Below are 15710 nucleotides of genomic sequence, written 5' to 3'. Positions count from 1 at the left end.
GTGTTATTCTGTACAAACGCAATATGAAGAAACTGCGCAGAAGACGGATAAGGTATAAAGTTTTGATTCATAGAGAGGGGCTATGTTCACACATTCAAATAATGAGATTCTTATTGTATATAGGCTACTGCTAACAAGTGCTGTCAATGTTAACGCTTGCGATTTAAGTTTGTCCAGTTTAATGCAGCATCATCCTTGTATTGTAACTATCGTTACATTATATGAACTGCAAAAGCTTTTTTTTGCATCTATGCGCGATTAGACTAAAGAGAACGCTCTGTATGTGAATGTCCTGATGCACACACTCATTCATTCATTCCATTCCAATGACGCAAACACGGCTCGCAGAAAGACGCGCAACAGTATCGTGTGGCCAGACAGCGCGCCGGAATGGAATTCTCTTTCGCACTTGAACAACAACACAAACCATTATGCCAAAATCTCCGACTACGGAAGCCTTTTAACTCAAAGGCGCAGTGCTTTCTTGCAATTGGGTCGGTTCATGTTCACACCGTAAACGAACCGTACCAGAGTTCGTTTGGAATCGTACCGAGACCACCTCTTCAGCTGGGTCTCGGTTCGGTTGTTTGGTCCGCACCCGAGTTCGATTGCTGTATTCACACCTGCCCAAAAGGTCCGCACCAAGGGGGGAAACGAACTAGAGTTCGATTCAATCGAACCAAACAAGGCAGGTGTGAATACACCCTTAGATTGAGCGTCCCTGATTTAAGCCTGAGTTTTCCCTTTGTTCATGGCTCAGTATTGTAAGTGTTTGTATGTGTCTCACTGCATCCTAGCGTTTTCCTAGTTTCCTAGCGTTTCCTTGTTTCGGTTCCCTGATTATCTGCCTGTTCCCGGTTTCCCGTTTGCCTTAACCCTGCACGGATTTGATGTTTGTTTGGACTGCTTACCTGGTTTTGACCCCTGCCTGTTTCCTTGTACCTGTCTCCGGATTCTCCTCTTAATAAAGCCTGCGTTTGGATCAACTCTGTCCTTGTTCCACGTGCAGTTCATGACAGAATACTGACCCACAACTGATCCAGCGGCTGAGAGGAACACGGACCTCGATATGGATCCCACAGCGCAGATCGTAAGCCTCCGTCAAGGAGAACGCCCACTCAAGGTTTTTGTGACAGATTTTTTGAAGCTCGCTCGTCAGTCCTACTTGAATGATTTTTGTTTGATGATGTTCTTTCGGGGAGGACTGTCTGAACCGCTCGGGTCTGCTATACCGTTTCCGTGTTCAAGCTGGACTCTAACCCAATATATTGACCTGGCCCTTTCCATGGGCGGTTCGCTTTTTACTGTGGACTTTTTGGAACTTTTGCTTTACAAGGGACCCGACGATTCGCCACTTTACAAGGTACCCACTGAATCCGCGCATCAATTGTCTCCTGGTGAACCAGCGCATCACACGTGCTCCGTCGAGTTTGCGCTACATGAAAGCCCAGTTGAACCAGCGCTTCGTAAAGGGTCCGCCGTGTCCACGCAACATGTGAATCCCGACGTTCTTACACTTCACGTAAGCTCCGTTATATTCCTGCCTCAAGAGTTTTCTACTGAGTCTGAGCGCTTGCCAGCCGAATCAAGTGAGTCAAGTGAGTCAAGTGCCGCCGAGTCAAGTGAGTCAAGTCCCGAGTCAAGTGAGTCAAGTCCCGAGTCAAGTGAGTCAAGTCGTGAGTCAAGTCCCGAGTCAAGTGAGTCAAGTCCCGAGTCAAGTGAGTCAAGTCCCGAGTCGAGTGAGTCAAGTCCCGGGTCAAGTGAGTCAAGTCCCGAGTCAAGTGAGTCAAGTCCCGAGTCAAGTGAGTCAAGTGAGTCAACTGAATCAAGTCCCGAGTCAAGTGAATCTAGTGCCGTGTCAAGTGAATCAAATGAGTCGAGCCAAATGAGTGAATCCAGTCAAGTCAGTGTATCAAGCCCAGTGACTCGCCGTCGCAGGAGGAGAAGGAGGACTCGTTTGGTTCGCCAGGCTCCGGTGGGTGTTCCCAGACTCCTCGCCCTGCCGGCCCCGCCTCTGCGCCTCGCCCTGCCGGCCCCGCCTCTGCGCCTTGCCCTTCCGGTCCCGCCTCTGCGCCTCGCCTTACCTGCGTCTCTCAAGCTTCGGGAGCCTTTTCCAGTAGCGGTTTCCAGCCCGGAGGCTTTAGCTTTAAATTTCCCCAATAACTTTTTGGGGGGGGGGCAATAGGTACCCTAAGAGGGCCATGGAGGTGGCATCTACGTGGACCCTTGCACTACCACCTACACCTGAGAGGGTCATGGAGGTGGTGCCTACATGGACCTTTGCACAACCACCTTCGCCTGAGCTTACCATGTCACTGGTCCCGTCCAGCCCTGTGCTCCCCACGTCTTGGTCCCCTGTTAAGTGTACTCTGCCCTGGTCCTGTGTTATGTGTACTCTGTCCTGTTCTCCTGTCACTTATGCTCCAGCCTGTCTTCCTGCCAAGCATGCTCCGCCCTGGCTACTTGCGGAGCGTGCCTCCCCGTGGTCTCTTGCCCTGCTCTGGTCTCCAGGCCCCAGGTCTCTCCATGGGCCTGGCCCCCTGCCTCTCCACGGGCCTGGCCCTCCATCCCATCCCCCGTCGACCTCCCTCCGGAGCTCTTAGGAGCGTCTGGAAGCCGCTCCTTAGAGGGGGGGTTATGTGACGATCTGCGGCTGGAGTGCCCGCTTGAGCCTCTGGAGGGCACTCCTTCCTAGTTTATTGTTTCCATTATGTTTTACCCTGGACTGATTATGGTTTATTTGTTGCACCTGTTTTAGATTGAGCGTCCCTGATTTAAGCCTGAGTTTTCCCTTTGTTCATGGCTCAGTATTGTAAGTGTTTGTATGTGTCTCACTGCATCCTAGCGTTTTCCTAGCGTTTCCTTGTATTCTAGTGTTTCGGTTCCCTGATTATCTGCCTGTTCCCGGTTTCCCGTTTGCCTTATCCCTGCACGGATTTGATGTTTGTTTGGACTGCTTACCTGGTTTTGACCCCTGCCTGTTTCCTTGTACCTGTCTCCGGATTCTCCTCTTAATAAAGCCTGCCTTTGGATCAACTCTGTCCTTGTTCCACGTGCAGTTCATGACAGTGTAACTATGTCACCTTATAATAAAGTGTTACCGAAACCTTTTTATTGCAAAAATACGCTTAAGTACTTTTGGCTTTTTGCTTATTTCTGTTATTTATATTTCTGTTGTTTCTATAAAATTCTGGAGATTTTGTTCCAGAATTATGGGTGATGTATAGTTTTTCACCATGAGTTATTCTGTTAAACGTGCTTCTTTTATGCTGGCTAATGGCTTCAACAAAAGCATATAACATTGGTTAAAAACTTTGTAGCTCACAATACTGTAGGTCTATCTCTAAAGGTTTGTAAGTTATCATTAAAAAATCAATTCTTGAGAACATGTTTTACAATTTTTACGTCCGGAATCTGACTGTTGCACTCTGGCAGACAGAAAAATGTTCTGTTGAATAACATTGGTATGTGACAAGTGTTTGAATGTTACTGAATGGTAAATTCAGTTTGGGATTTGGGGAAGGTGATGAGCAACAAATGCTGAGTTTGTACATTTTGATCTTTGCTGATCGAGTTTTACAGACTGTACAGAAATACAGGCTAAGGTTCCTTCCTGTATCCTGTACATGTCCAACATCATAACTATATGGGCATGCTAGTTAGTTACTAGCCATGAAGCAGACTAACCAAAGCAGTTGATCCTTCACTAATATTAAAATGTTACTAACCAATCTTACCATAGTTTCTTCACAGTGAGGTATACATTGTTTTTTCCTGCCTTTTTAAAAATATGCAAGTAAATATTAAGAAATGCAACTGTTATTTCTCAAATGTGATAAAAGTGTGCCTTGATGCTATTTGGTTGGAGGTGGTATTAATGGGAGGGGCATTCTTAGAGAGCATTTGATTGGACAACTATAGTTCAGGATGAGTCAATACTAGTTTTGATGATTAGCTGGATCAATATTAAAATATCATATTAACAAAAACCGGATGACTTGTGTTGCTAAATGGCATGCAATTCATTTTTAAATATATTGTATGGTGGAGAAAATGCTGTATTACTGTTACTATGTTAGCCACTTGTCTCTGAGTCATGATAAACATATTACTCACGGTAAAACAAGAAAACAAGAGTGTAACACTGTTAAAGGTTCAGGGAAGGAGGTGCTGGGAACCGGCGAATTCAATTAAAAAAACTTAAATAAAATAAACACCAAAACGAAAGCAAAGCAGCAGCATAAAAACATCATAAATCAACTAAATAAAGTCCAGGCCTGGTTCTTTGTTGTGTCCATGGTTTCTATGGAAGTAAAACCAGAAATCAAGGGTAATGTGGATATGACGTCATGCAGGCGACTCAATGACATGGGCCGTTACATTGGTTAATATAGATGATTTCTCTGGATTTAAACATTGTTGGAAACATTTGGGTTAATGTAAGTTCATAAGTAAACAAAATATAAAATTCTTCAGCTACACTTTATTTTAAGGTGTCTATTGTAATTACACAAGTATACTGAGTAATAAAATTAACTACATGTACTTACTATAGGGTTAGGCTATAAGCGTTTATTGCATGTAAATATGCATAATTCAATTATTACTACAGTAACTACATGTAACAAGGACACTAAAATAAAGTTTTACCCATTGTTCTAATGTTTTGTGTGTGTGGATATTTTAATCTGAAAATCTTACATATTGTGCCTTTAATTTAAATTTCACTGCAAAGTTTTCCTTGACATGACGCAAAATCGGGGCACGTAAGTTTCTGAACGTGATGAATGACGGGACACGCTTAGCCTCAAAACCGCTCCGAAGCTGTATTAGAGATGGTGTGGATTTAGTGTGCGTTGTGCATACTGCAGACCTAGGGCACTCTTGCACACTTACTTCCTGTCATGTGCACGTGCTCTCGAGTAGCCAAGACCCCAAGTGTGGCTATTTGGACAGGCCCCATGTACTAGTTAAATTTGTCACCATTACGGAGTGCACTAGCACATAGACGGCCTCAAAGTGAACACATATTGTCTAAAAACAGTCATAGAGCTTGTTAGATTAGATCTGCAAGGCCACAGAACCAGGAAAACACAATATGGATGGAATGTAGAGAATAGTGGAAACGACCAAACAGAGACACTGATGATAAATCAACACTCCGAAACATGTTTATCAGGCCTTCTTTATGAAATGGAAAGAAAGTACAATGTTATTTTTAATGCTGTAAACATTCAAATTCATAGAAGAAAAATACAATGCTAAACAGATGAACAATGAATATAAACAGAAAGACAGACAGCTGAGCGACACAGTCCGTTTGCCGTCCGGTCTTTATATGTCATCAACTACAGAGGCACTTCAAGGCCTCAGATGGTAACAAAACAGAGCGAGAAACGCGCGCGCACAAAGAAAATTATTACCCCCCCACCCCCGCCCGCCTGCCTTCGTTATCTATCAGAGCGACCCTCGCATGCTATCCGCGAGTGTGCTGCTATACTCTAGCCTTTCATTGTCTGCTGCTGCGGCAAAAAAAAAAGAACACAGAAATGTAAACTTTCAAAGGAATGGAAGGTTAAAACCGCATAAAATTCTTCCAATGTTTCGTAATACTTGGAATGTTCCTCCGCAGAACACGATGAGGTTTCATCAAACTCAACCCTCATCGGATAAAAAGGCCTTCCTGAGAAGCGGCTCCTCTAGTAACAGTTAAAACGCATGTCAACATGGTCAAAAATAGGACTAAAAATGATCCAAAAAACACTGAAATGAGGAAAACTACAACTACGCCAAAACACAAACACATAAACCCTGTTCAAACATTCACACTTCCTTGAAGACAGACACATGTGAGAGGAAATCACACATGTAACACACACACCTGGGCTAAAGAGTGTGCTTATTGCATTTCGTTACCCCGGCGACTGGCTCAAACATTACCGGAAGTCTCCATCCCAAAGAAACGATGATCAACAGCATGTATTTTGCGGCACACTCAACTTTGGTACTCAACAGAACTAAGCTTGTGAGCTGTGGATGGTCGAAATGTCAATCATTTCAACTAGCTGACGATTGAAATCCCTATAGCTTAAAACGTAGCTAAGAAACACTGTTACTCGACTGAAATGCAGCACCTTGGCATATTTCATCAGTGACATCCTCTAACACAAGGACATTTTATATCATAGCTAGTGGCTGCATAATTCAACAAATGATTGCAGCACGTTCATTTTCATTTGGATAATTAACACAATTGTCATGTGTTTTGTTCAATGTCACTGGAGAATGCAGAAGTCTTTCCTTCAAAGGCTATGCTCCTGAGGTAATCTTTGCAGGCATCTTGAAATCTAATTTGGTTGTTTGCTACATTTGCTACAGTTCGAAATCACACACAAATCGGTTTTACATTCAACTTTGTCATGTAATAAATACATTGGGGGGGGGGGCTTATGTCCTGGAGGCGGAGCTGTTGGCCAGCCAGGGGTTTTGATTGGTTGTGCAGGAGTACAGTACTGCCTTAAACAGCAGTGGGAGCTGCTCCAGAGGAACGCCCATCATCTTACCTGGAACCAATAATTACATCATTAGCAGAGCAACGTTTTGATTAGCTAACGGTCAAACGGTCAAACGGCGTATTCATGCAGCATCCAAATTTTCATTATGAAATACATTGCACGACAAGATATTAAAAGGAAATGAATGTATTGCAGTGCTGGGTTGATTACATACAAATTGTAGTCCGTTACAGATTGCATGATGATTATTTTTTGATTACATTTGACCTAACACATTTAAAATATTGATTTCAATAGGACAATCTTATTGATAACATATTGATGTAAAATGACATATTCCACAGTATGAAGGGCATTAAACATAACGTCAGGGTTTCCCAAAGTGTGGTTTGTGAAGGAACTCATGAAAAGCTAATCATTTGTTGAATAATCCAAATGTCAAAATAAAATAACAGATTGATAACGGATCAACAAGGATTAAATATTTGAGCTGTTTAACTGCATGTCATGTGACCATCAGACTTCAGAGAACAGTGAATATGCAAATGTGTTGTTAAATTATTGACTTAAATATGAAATATATTAGGTCAAAAGAGGTTCAAAGAAAGTTTGGGAATAACTACATTACATGTAAATATGAAATGACATGAATTTGTGCATTTTAATATGTTTGAAATGGTTTGCTTTTATTGCATGGAAAGAAGCAGCGTCATTTGTGTTTCACTGAGAGCCATACAGGTTTGAAACAACATGGGGTTGAGTTGATTAACTATTCCTTTAAGATACACTACTGTTCAAAAGTTTGGCGAGATGTTTTTAATGTTTTTGAATGAAGTCTCTAATGCTCACTAAGGCTGCATTCCTTTGATCAATATTTCTGTTTGAATTTATTTTAAGATGTAATATATTCCTGTGATACAAAGTTGAATTTTCAGCATCATTACTCCAGTCTTCAGTGTCACATGATCCTTCAGAAATCATTCTAATATTCTGATTTGCTGTGCAAGAAACACTTATTATTATTATCAATGTTGAAAACAGTTGTGCTGCTTAACATTTTTGTGGAAACCATGATACTTTTTTTCAAGATTCTTTGATGAATATAAAGTTCAAAAGCTGCGTTTATTTGAAATAGAAATCTTTTTATAACACTATAAATGTCTTGACTGTCACTCCTTGCTGAATAAAAATTTATTAATTAAAGAAAATCGTACTGACACCAAACTTTTTAACGGTAGTGTAATTTAAGAGAAAAAAAAATCTTCTTTTCGTGTTCATTTGCTCTCATCCGCAATTTCTCTCCAAACGTATACATTTACACACCTGAGGTATGGCGTATCTCAGAAAGGCAGGTGATGATGTCAGAGAAGCGTTTGGGCCGGTGAGGGTGGAGATGTTCTGTAAGGTCGCGACACACAGACCAGTAACGTTCACTTAACTGTTCCAGCATGGGTGTGTTGGACAAACCTGCCACATCTACAACACACACACACACACTCAAATTACACACATCTGCTCTGTCGAAAAAAAGATCTCAGTGAGTATCAGGGTTAGTGTATGTGTGTTATCCGTGTGTGTGTTACCTTGATTGAGCAGGGTGACTGTCTTTAAGCAGCTGAACTCCTCATTGCTGATGTTTAGTTGATGAAACTTACGGAAGAGAAAATTAAAGCTTTCCATCACCTCCATTGCATCCTCACCAAACCTGTACTCACACATGCATACATTCATTAATATCATTTTCTGTACATATAATTCACATTAAAAATCAAATTAACTATTTAAAATATAACACTTTACAATAAGGTTTCATTTGTTAAATACAAAAGGTAACATGAACTAACAATGAAAAATACTTCTACCGCATTTATTAATCTTATTAAGTTACTTAACATAAGTTAATGCTAATTTCAACATTTACTAATACATAATTAAAATCAAACAGTTTTTTTTTGCTAAATAAAAAAAATAAAGATGAATAAATGCTTTAAAACACACACACACACACACACACACACACACACACACACACACACACACACACATATATATATATATATATATATATATACATACATACATAGACACAAACTGTATATTGCTCATTGTCAATTCATATTAGGTCATGCATTAATGTTTACAAATGAGACCTTATTGTAAGTATTACCAAAATATTATGTTAAAGTCACTATGAAATCAAAATGGATTTATAAAATATATTTAGTACACATGATTTAACACATCATTTGATTGAAATTCATGTGCACTAATATTTAATCAAAATAACTTCCCCTCCCTCTTGTAACGGCATCTCTTCTTTAGCGTGAGGGTGGGGAAACCAGTCACCAATAGCAAAACACAGCCATCCAATCAATTCCCCATGGACAAAATCAAGTCGCTCCCTGCATTTATTCTTGTTCAAGAAGCCGTTTCACTCGGATATATGGCACAAAAAGGAAAGAATAGAAGATCATGGAAACTTCGATGGCCATACACGTATATCTCACCTCTGTAGTGTCAGGCCGGATGGTGTGTACTGGTGTGTGATGTCGGCCAGTTCTCCCAGTATCTGTCCGCTGTGCACCGTGAGCAAGGAGAGCAGGATGAGCTGATGCCAGGAAGCCCCCAGTAAACGAGTGCAGTCTTTGATGGACAGATCACTGTAGAACGGTAAACGCTTCAGCCAGACGATGTGTCTGAATAACAGCTCATCGGCTATACGACACAGCAGAGCCAACAGCTCCGACTGAGTCACGTTATACCTGAACAAAGGACAGAGACACTTGGAATTAAACAAGCTGCATCTTTCAGCATCTTTAAGACCTTCTTTAAGACCTTTATATGTAAATGAAAATCCTTTTCCATTGTGTTTAAGGGAGGGTAATACAGAATTGATATAGCAATGGAGCAATGATATTTAACCATTTTTTTTATTTATATGCACAAATAGTATACATTTTACATTTTAAATAAAGTTTGGTCAGTAAGATTTTTTGTTTTTGAAAGATGTCTGTTGTGCTCACCAAGGCTGCTTTTATTTCAAAAACAGTAATATTGTGAAATATTATTACAATTTAAACTAACTCTTTTTTTTTATTTGAATGTTTTAAAATGTAATTTATTCCTGTGATCAAAGCTGAATTTTTTAGCATCATTACTCCAGTCTTCAGTGTCACATGATCCTTCAGAAATCATTCTAATATGCTCCTCAAGCATTCTTATTATTAATAATTATCAGTTGTTTTGCTTAATATTTTTGTAGAAACCGTGATTTTTTTTTTCAAGGATTCTTTAATAGAAAGTTCAAAGAACAGCATTTATTTGAAATAGAAATCTTTTATATCACTTTAATGCATCCATTTTGAATAAAAGTATTGATTTCTTTCACAACAACAACACAAATCTTAGGGTTTCCAAATCTAAAATGTCCCTCAGGAGCTTCTGGAAATATATTTTTGAATGATGATACAAGCAACTCATCTGTGTTTTGAACAATTAATTCAACACAATGATTCAGTGAAATCAATCAAACTTTCCAAGAGATAGAAGTGATGCTATTAACTCTTAATAGCAAGTAACATAAAATATACCTCCGAATTTTTTTTTTTTTTTTTTTTTTTTTTAACACATTAGACAACCAAAGTGGCTCCAAAGTTCAAAATGTTTATTTTCGGTTTGTATCACCCATTAAAAAAAATATCTAAAAATATATCAACATTCAGCTCAAGGTCAGCTGCCTTTTGACGACATGCTGCTTGTTACATTTAGATAAAGATGGTGTCAGAGTTTTTATACCAGGTCAAGACCATTAGACATGACTACTGACACAGACATTTGAAAACCTAATGGGCAAGTAAGAGTGATAATCCAACCAATTTTAGTCAAAACAAACTCAAAAGTTGTGTTTGATATGTAATTCTGTGAGAGTCTTACCCCTTCTCTATGACCATGGGTGTAGTGAGAGGTGTGAGGTCTTCAGCATTGAGTAGCTGTGTTGAGAATGTGTGTGATTGCGTCTTCAGGCTGCTGCCAGTAGGGGGCGGCAAAGGATATTTACACAACAGGAAAGAGTGTGTAAGTTGAGGACCGCTGCACTGATCTCTACAGGACACAGAGTACGAGCTCATATCCACAGAACGGCTGCAGAGAGAGAACGACAAACAAGGTTATATGTGCCTTATATGCCCAAGCAATCTTAGTATATAAATGTAATTTGATTAGGCAAAAGTCAACATAAAATAACATTTGCAACACTGCTACTTTAGTATCATTGATATACTATTATGGTTTTTATAAATATATATATAAAAAAAATTCTGTCTCACTTTAATTTTAGTTAGTTTTAGTCATTTTTTAAATGTCTATATAGAATTAATTTTAAGTTTTAGTTTGCTTAGGTTTATTTATTTTAGTACTTCAACTTTAAACAAAAATAGGAAAAAAAAAAATGTCAGTTAACCTTTATTTTATTTTTATGGTTTTAGTTAGCAATAAGCTGATTTGCAACTCATTTCAATCAATGTTTTATGTCACATATTTAACCCTTAATTGCATGCCTTGTGTCTTTAGTGACCCGGGACACCATTCACTACCCTTCTCCACATTAATTTTTTTAAAGTTAGACATCAACCTTCTTAGTACTCAATCAATTCATTATGAACAATATAACAAGAAAAAAATATACAATTATAAAAGAATGCCTGTTTTTCCCCATTAATTTTTAGTAAAAATTGTATAGGGTCACTAACAACCCCAGGTGTGTAACAGTGTAAGTATATTTTTTCAGCACAACAATAATTTAATCTTTCATGACTGAATAAGTGCAATTCACTCTATTCCACAAGGTGGCAATGTCTGAAACACAATGATGAAGTGACGTTTCACTCATAGTTACAGCAGGCAGAAAACAAAAGAATAAGAAGAATCATCAGTTAAACTTGAATTAGCTCAGCGATTTACTGCAGAGCAAGTACTGAACGCAATCCCATATTAGTGTCACGTGATGGTGGATCTGGTGAAGAAGCTGTCAGTGGTCAAAATATTGATTTTGAAGATGTTGAAAATTATAGTTTTGAGAATATGTTTAAGATCGCAAAATGAAATGGGAAATGGCTTCTGACGAGGACAGTGATGATGGTATGAACATTCTGCTCAAACTGAACCCTTCCAAGCCTTTTTCTTCTGTAATTCTTAGTTTAATATCCAGAGAGTTTTATATTTTCACGACAGGTAGAGATCCATCCATGTTAGATATAGATCTGGGTCGCTAAAGACCCAAATATGTAATAATGATTGGCGAAACATTCATGCATTTAAGGGTTAAGAGTGAAAAAAGAGATTCACATACTTAAAAAATTAGCGAGGAACTTGATTTTATCCATCGGGAATTAATTGGATGGTGAAAAGTGTCTCTTTATGAAAAATAAGAGGGATCGATGATGTCAGCAGAAAAGGAAAGATGTTTCAGAGGTGGAGCGAATAGTACATTTTCATGAAACAAACATTTTTCTCTTTGGAATCGCATCCACAAGGAATGAATGAATTAAAAAAAAGGTAAAAACTGCCTCAAATTTGAGCGTTTCTTTATCTTGTTTGGTTCGTTCCACGGCACAAACACCTCATAATTCAATTCGATCAAAGCCATTTGTCCCTGCACATAAACAGGGCAGACTCGGGTCAGCGCGTCCGTGTGTAAATGCATTAGAACATCTCATTCGGGTCACACCTGGTTGACAGCGTGGAGAAAGATAAGGTCTGAGCGCCCTCGGAGATATTGTTGCCAGGTGAACTGTGGTTACTGTAGCCGTGGCTCCACGCATCTGATAGTTCGGCTCCTTCTTTAAACTCCTGGCCAGACATGATTCGTTCGATCTCCTCCAGCGAGATCTACAAAGAGAGAAATGGAGAAAATCAGAGATGCATGCATGCCATCGACTGCACAACAGAACGTCGCTGCGAGATAAAAGATGGAGATCGGTCAATACGAAGACATCTAATGAGAAATCCTCATGTGCTCACTCTTTATATTGTCTCTTTTCTACAGATTTTTTTTTTGTTTTTGTCTGTTTTAATCCGTCAATAATAGACTAAATCAATAGCGAATGGGGTGTAACTCGCCCCTAAACAAACTCTTGCTTATCTTTTGTCCATCCTTGATTGTCATCTTCCGTGGACTGAAAGCGATGGATCTGTCGATTGTTTCACAGAGTGGAAACTAATGATTGAACTGTCCGAGAATGAGGAAGAGTCAGCAGCAATGCTAACAAAAATAAACACTTGATAACAAGGACACCAAGACACAAACTCTGCACATTCCCATTCTCTATAGATGTATATGATGTATACATACTTATAAGGAAAAGAGAGGGAAGGAGAGGGTTTCTGTGTGTAAGAACTAATCCCCATGTGTGGCCTTCAGAATCTCACTAAGCTCTCAGAGGAAACACAAAGCACTTCAGGTTTAATTCTGCAGGAATGCTCTGAGATTGTTTGGAGAAGAATGGACGATCCAATTAATTTATATATATATATATATATATATATATATATATATAAAACCTTTTTTAAGTAAGTCTTATGCTGAATGTATTTGATCAAAAATACAGTAAAAAAAAAATGATATTGTAAAATACTATTCCAATTTAAAATAACTGTCTTCTATGTGAATATATTTTCGAATGTAATTTATTCCTGTGATCAAAGCTGAATTTTCAGCATCATTACTCCAGTCTTCAGTGTCACATGATCCTTCAGAAATCTTTCTAATATTCTGATTTGCTGCTCAAGAAACATTAATTATTATCATCAATGTTGAAAACAGTTGTGCTGATTAATATTTTTGTGGACTTTTCATGATTCTTGAATAGAGAGTTGAATAGAATGAATTGAAAGTTAAAAAGAAAGACAGAGTAAATTTTGCTGAATTAAAAATATATACACTACCGTTCAAAAGTTTGGGGTCGGTACGATTTTAAATACTTTTAAAATAATTCTCTTCTGCTAACCATGGCTGCGCTTATTTGATTAAAAATACAACAAAAATCAGTTATAGTATTAAATATTATTCCAGTGTAAATCAGCTGTTTTCTGTGTGAATATATAGTAAAGTGTAATTTATTCCTGTGATCAAAGCTGAATTTTCAGCATCACCAGTGTCAGTGTCTTCAGTGTCAAATTATCCTTCACAAATCAGTATAATATGAGGATTTGATGCTCAAGAAACATTTATTATTATTATCAATGTTGAAACAGTTGTTGGTCTGTCAGTTGTACAATTTTTTTTTTTGGATTCTTTGATTAATAGGGTTAGGGTTAGAATCTTTTGTAACATTATAAATGTCTTTACTGTCACTTTCGATCAAATTAATTATTCCTTGATAAATAAAAGTATTGATTTCTTTCCTCCAAAAAATAAAAATAAAATTCTCACTGACCCCAAACTTTTGAACGGTAGTGTATATATTAAAATATATATTACAAATTTGTTACAGAAAAATGTGCAATTATTATTTTTTTAAATTTAATCGATTGAATACATGTATTCAATCTATAAGAAAAAAATATTGCACATTTTTCTTTAATAAATCGTGATTAATCGCATCTAACATTAAAGTTGTTTAAATATCCATTTTCATATTGTAATTTTGACAGCCCTATATATCCAAAAGAGAGGTTTTGTCAGATTTAGCTCACTTCTGGGGACAAATAGCTATAGCCATGTAGAAACGCACACAACTGTACACAACTGTCTTACCTGTACAGGTCCGATCATTTTATTCCTCCCTCCTGGCATCCCATCCTCTCTGATTGCTGAAAGTGAGATAAAAAGATCTGTAAGGAATTGCATACTAGCATTTTGCAAATACTATTTCTGCAATATTCAACATACTGTGCATAGGAGATTATTTAATATTATTTACCAAAATGTGCACAATAACAGAGCGCACAGCTCAAAAAATATTATATCCCACAAATCAGAGCACTCAATGTGTCATTATATTTTCCATTTGACAAATGTTTCGCGTTTTACCATCTCTGACTCATTAGTCGATGGGACTTTAAAAATGCAAGACACTTTTGCACAAAATTGAAAAAATTAACCACTTTGATATGTATGTAATGAATGCATTACACAGTATATACTGTGTAGTATGCAGTACGCAAGTCACTAGTATTGCAAATCAAACATTGCCAGGAGGAAGTTGGTGGTTAGTACAGCAACACAGACCAACAGCTCCCTCTGATGCACACCGCAGGCAAGTACACTCAACAGTGTAGAAATGGTAAATGATCTATATGAATATGTGTGAGAGAGTTCAGCCCCAAGTATCAGAGAGGGACAGCATGATCTGGATCAAGAAATTTGTTATCAGCACCATCTGAGCAACTCATGATTATACATGCAGCGGCGCAACCCAGATCTACAATCTGATTTATGTGCGCTTTTTTCCCTTCAGGCATGGCTAATCAAACCCTGATCCATATCACCTAATTTACATAGTGGAAAGATCAGATATTTGCCTCTAATGAAGCAGCATCAAAGAACAGACGAGAGGGACAGAGTTTAGAGGTAAATAAACATTGAACATTTTGTTTTTGTGTTTATACGAAAGAGGTGTTGCATAAATAGGGTGAAATTGTAATTCTGAATGGATACGCGTAAAAAAGGAGAGGGGGAAAGAAAAATAGCAGGGAAAAATAAGAAAATAACAGGGGCAAAGAAAAAGATTAAAGGATGTTTAATAGAAAGGAAGTTTTAAAGATATGAAATATTATAATATTCATAGTATCAAAGAATTCAACTAAAAATTATTCATGGTTATTTTTCCTTGGATTTGGATGATAAAGAACATTTATTTTAGATTCTGTTTTTCCTATTATTTTCATTGTTTTTATTTGCATGAACTATAATGCATTACCTAAAATAAGCGGACAATGAGGAATACATTTGTTACAGTTTTTATTAATGTTTGTCAATGTTAGTTAATAAAAACACAGCTGTTCATTGTTAGCTAATATTAGCTAAGGTCCATTAAACAATGTTAACAGATACAACTTTTTATTTTAATAATGTATTAGTAAATGTTGAAAATAACTAAGATAAATAAATGCTTTATAATTATTATTAATTATTGTTAGTTCATGTTAAATAATGTAGTTAACTATTGTTAACAAATGGAATCGTATTGTAAAGTG

General features: G+C 37.8%; 1 protein-coding gene across 1 annotated transcript in view; it reads right to left on the bottom strand.

Moving 5' to 3' along the window:
* Window positions 1–6447: 6447 nt before the first annotated feature.
* The window catches only part of nr6a1b (nuclear receptor subfamily 6, group A, member 1b), a 29722-nt gene continuing 20459 nt past the window's right edge, over window positions 6448–15710 (bottom strand). The window contains exons 4-10 of the mRNA XM_056258265.1: window positions 14269–14324; window positions 12241–12401; window positions 10449–10655; window positions 9023–9277; window positions 8099–8220; window positions 7839–7991; window positions 6448–6563 (exon numbers count right to left, since the gene is read on the bottom strand). Coding sequence (XP_056114240.1) covers window positions 6448–6563; window positions 7839–7991; window positions 8099–8220; window positions 9023–9277; window positions 10449–10655; window positions 12241–12401; window positions 14269–14324 — 1070 coding nt within the window. The remainder of the gene's footprint in view (window positions 6564–7838; window positions 7992–8098; window positions 8221–9022; window positions 9278–10448; window positions 10656–12240; window positions 12402–14268; window positions 14325–15710) is intronic.

The sequence above is a fragment of the Rhinichthys klamathensis genome, unplaced genomic scaffold (assembly GCF_029890125.1).
Source record: "Rhinichthys klamathensis goyatoka isolate OS25496 unplaced genomic scaffold, OSU_Roscu_1.1 h1tg000150l_1, whole genome shotgun sequence".
In the NCBI taxonomy this organism is placed as follows: domain Eukaryota; kingdom Metazoa; phylum Chordata; class Actinopteri; order Cypriniformes; family Leuciscidae; genus Rhinichthys; species Rhinichthys klamathensis.
This window is presented reverse-complemented; position numbering and strand designations above follow the sequence as displayed.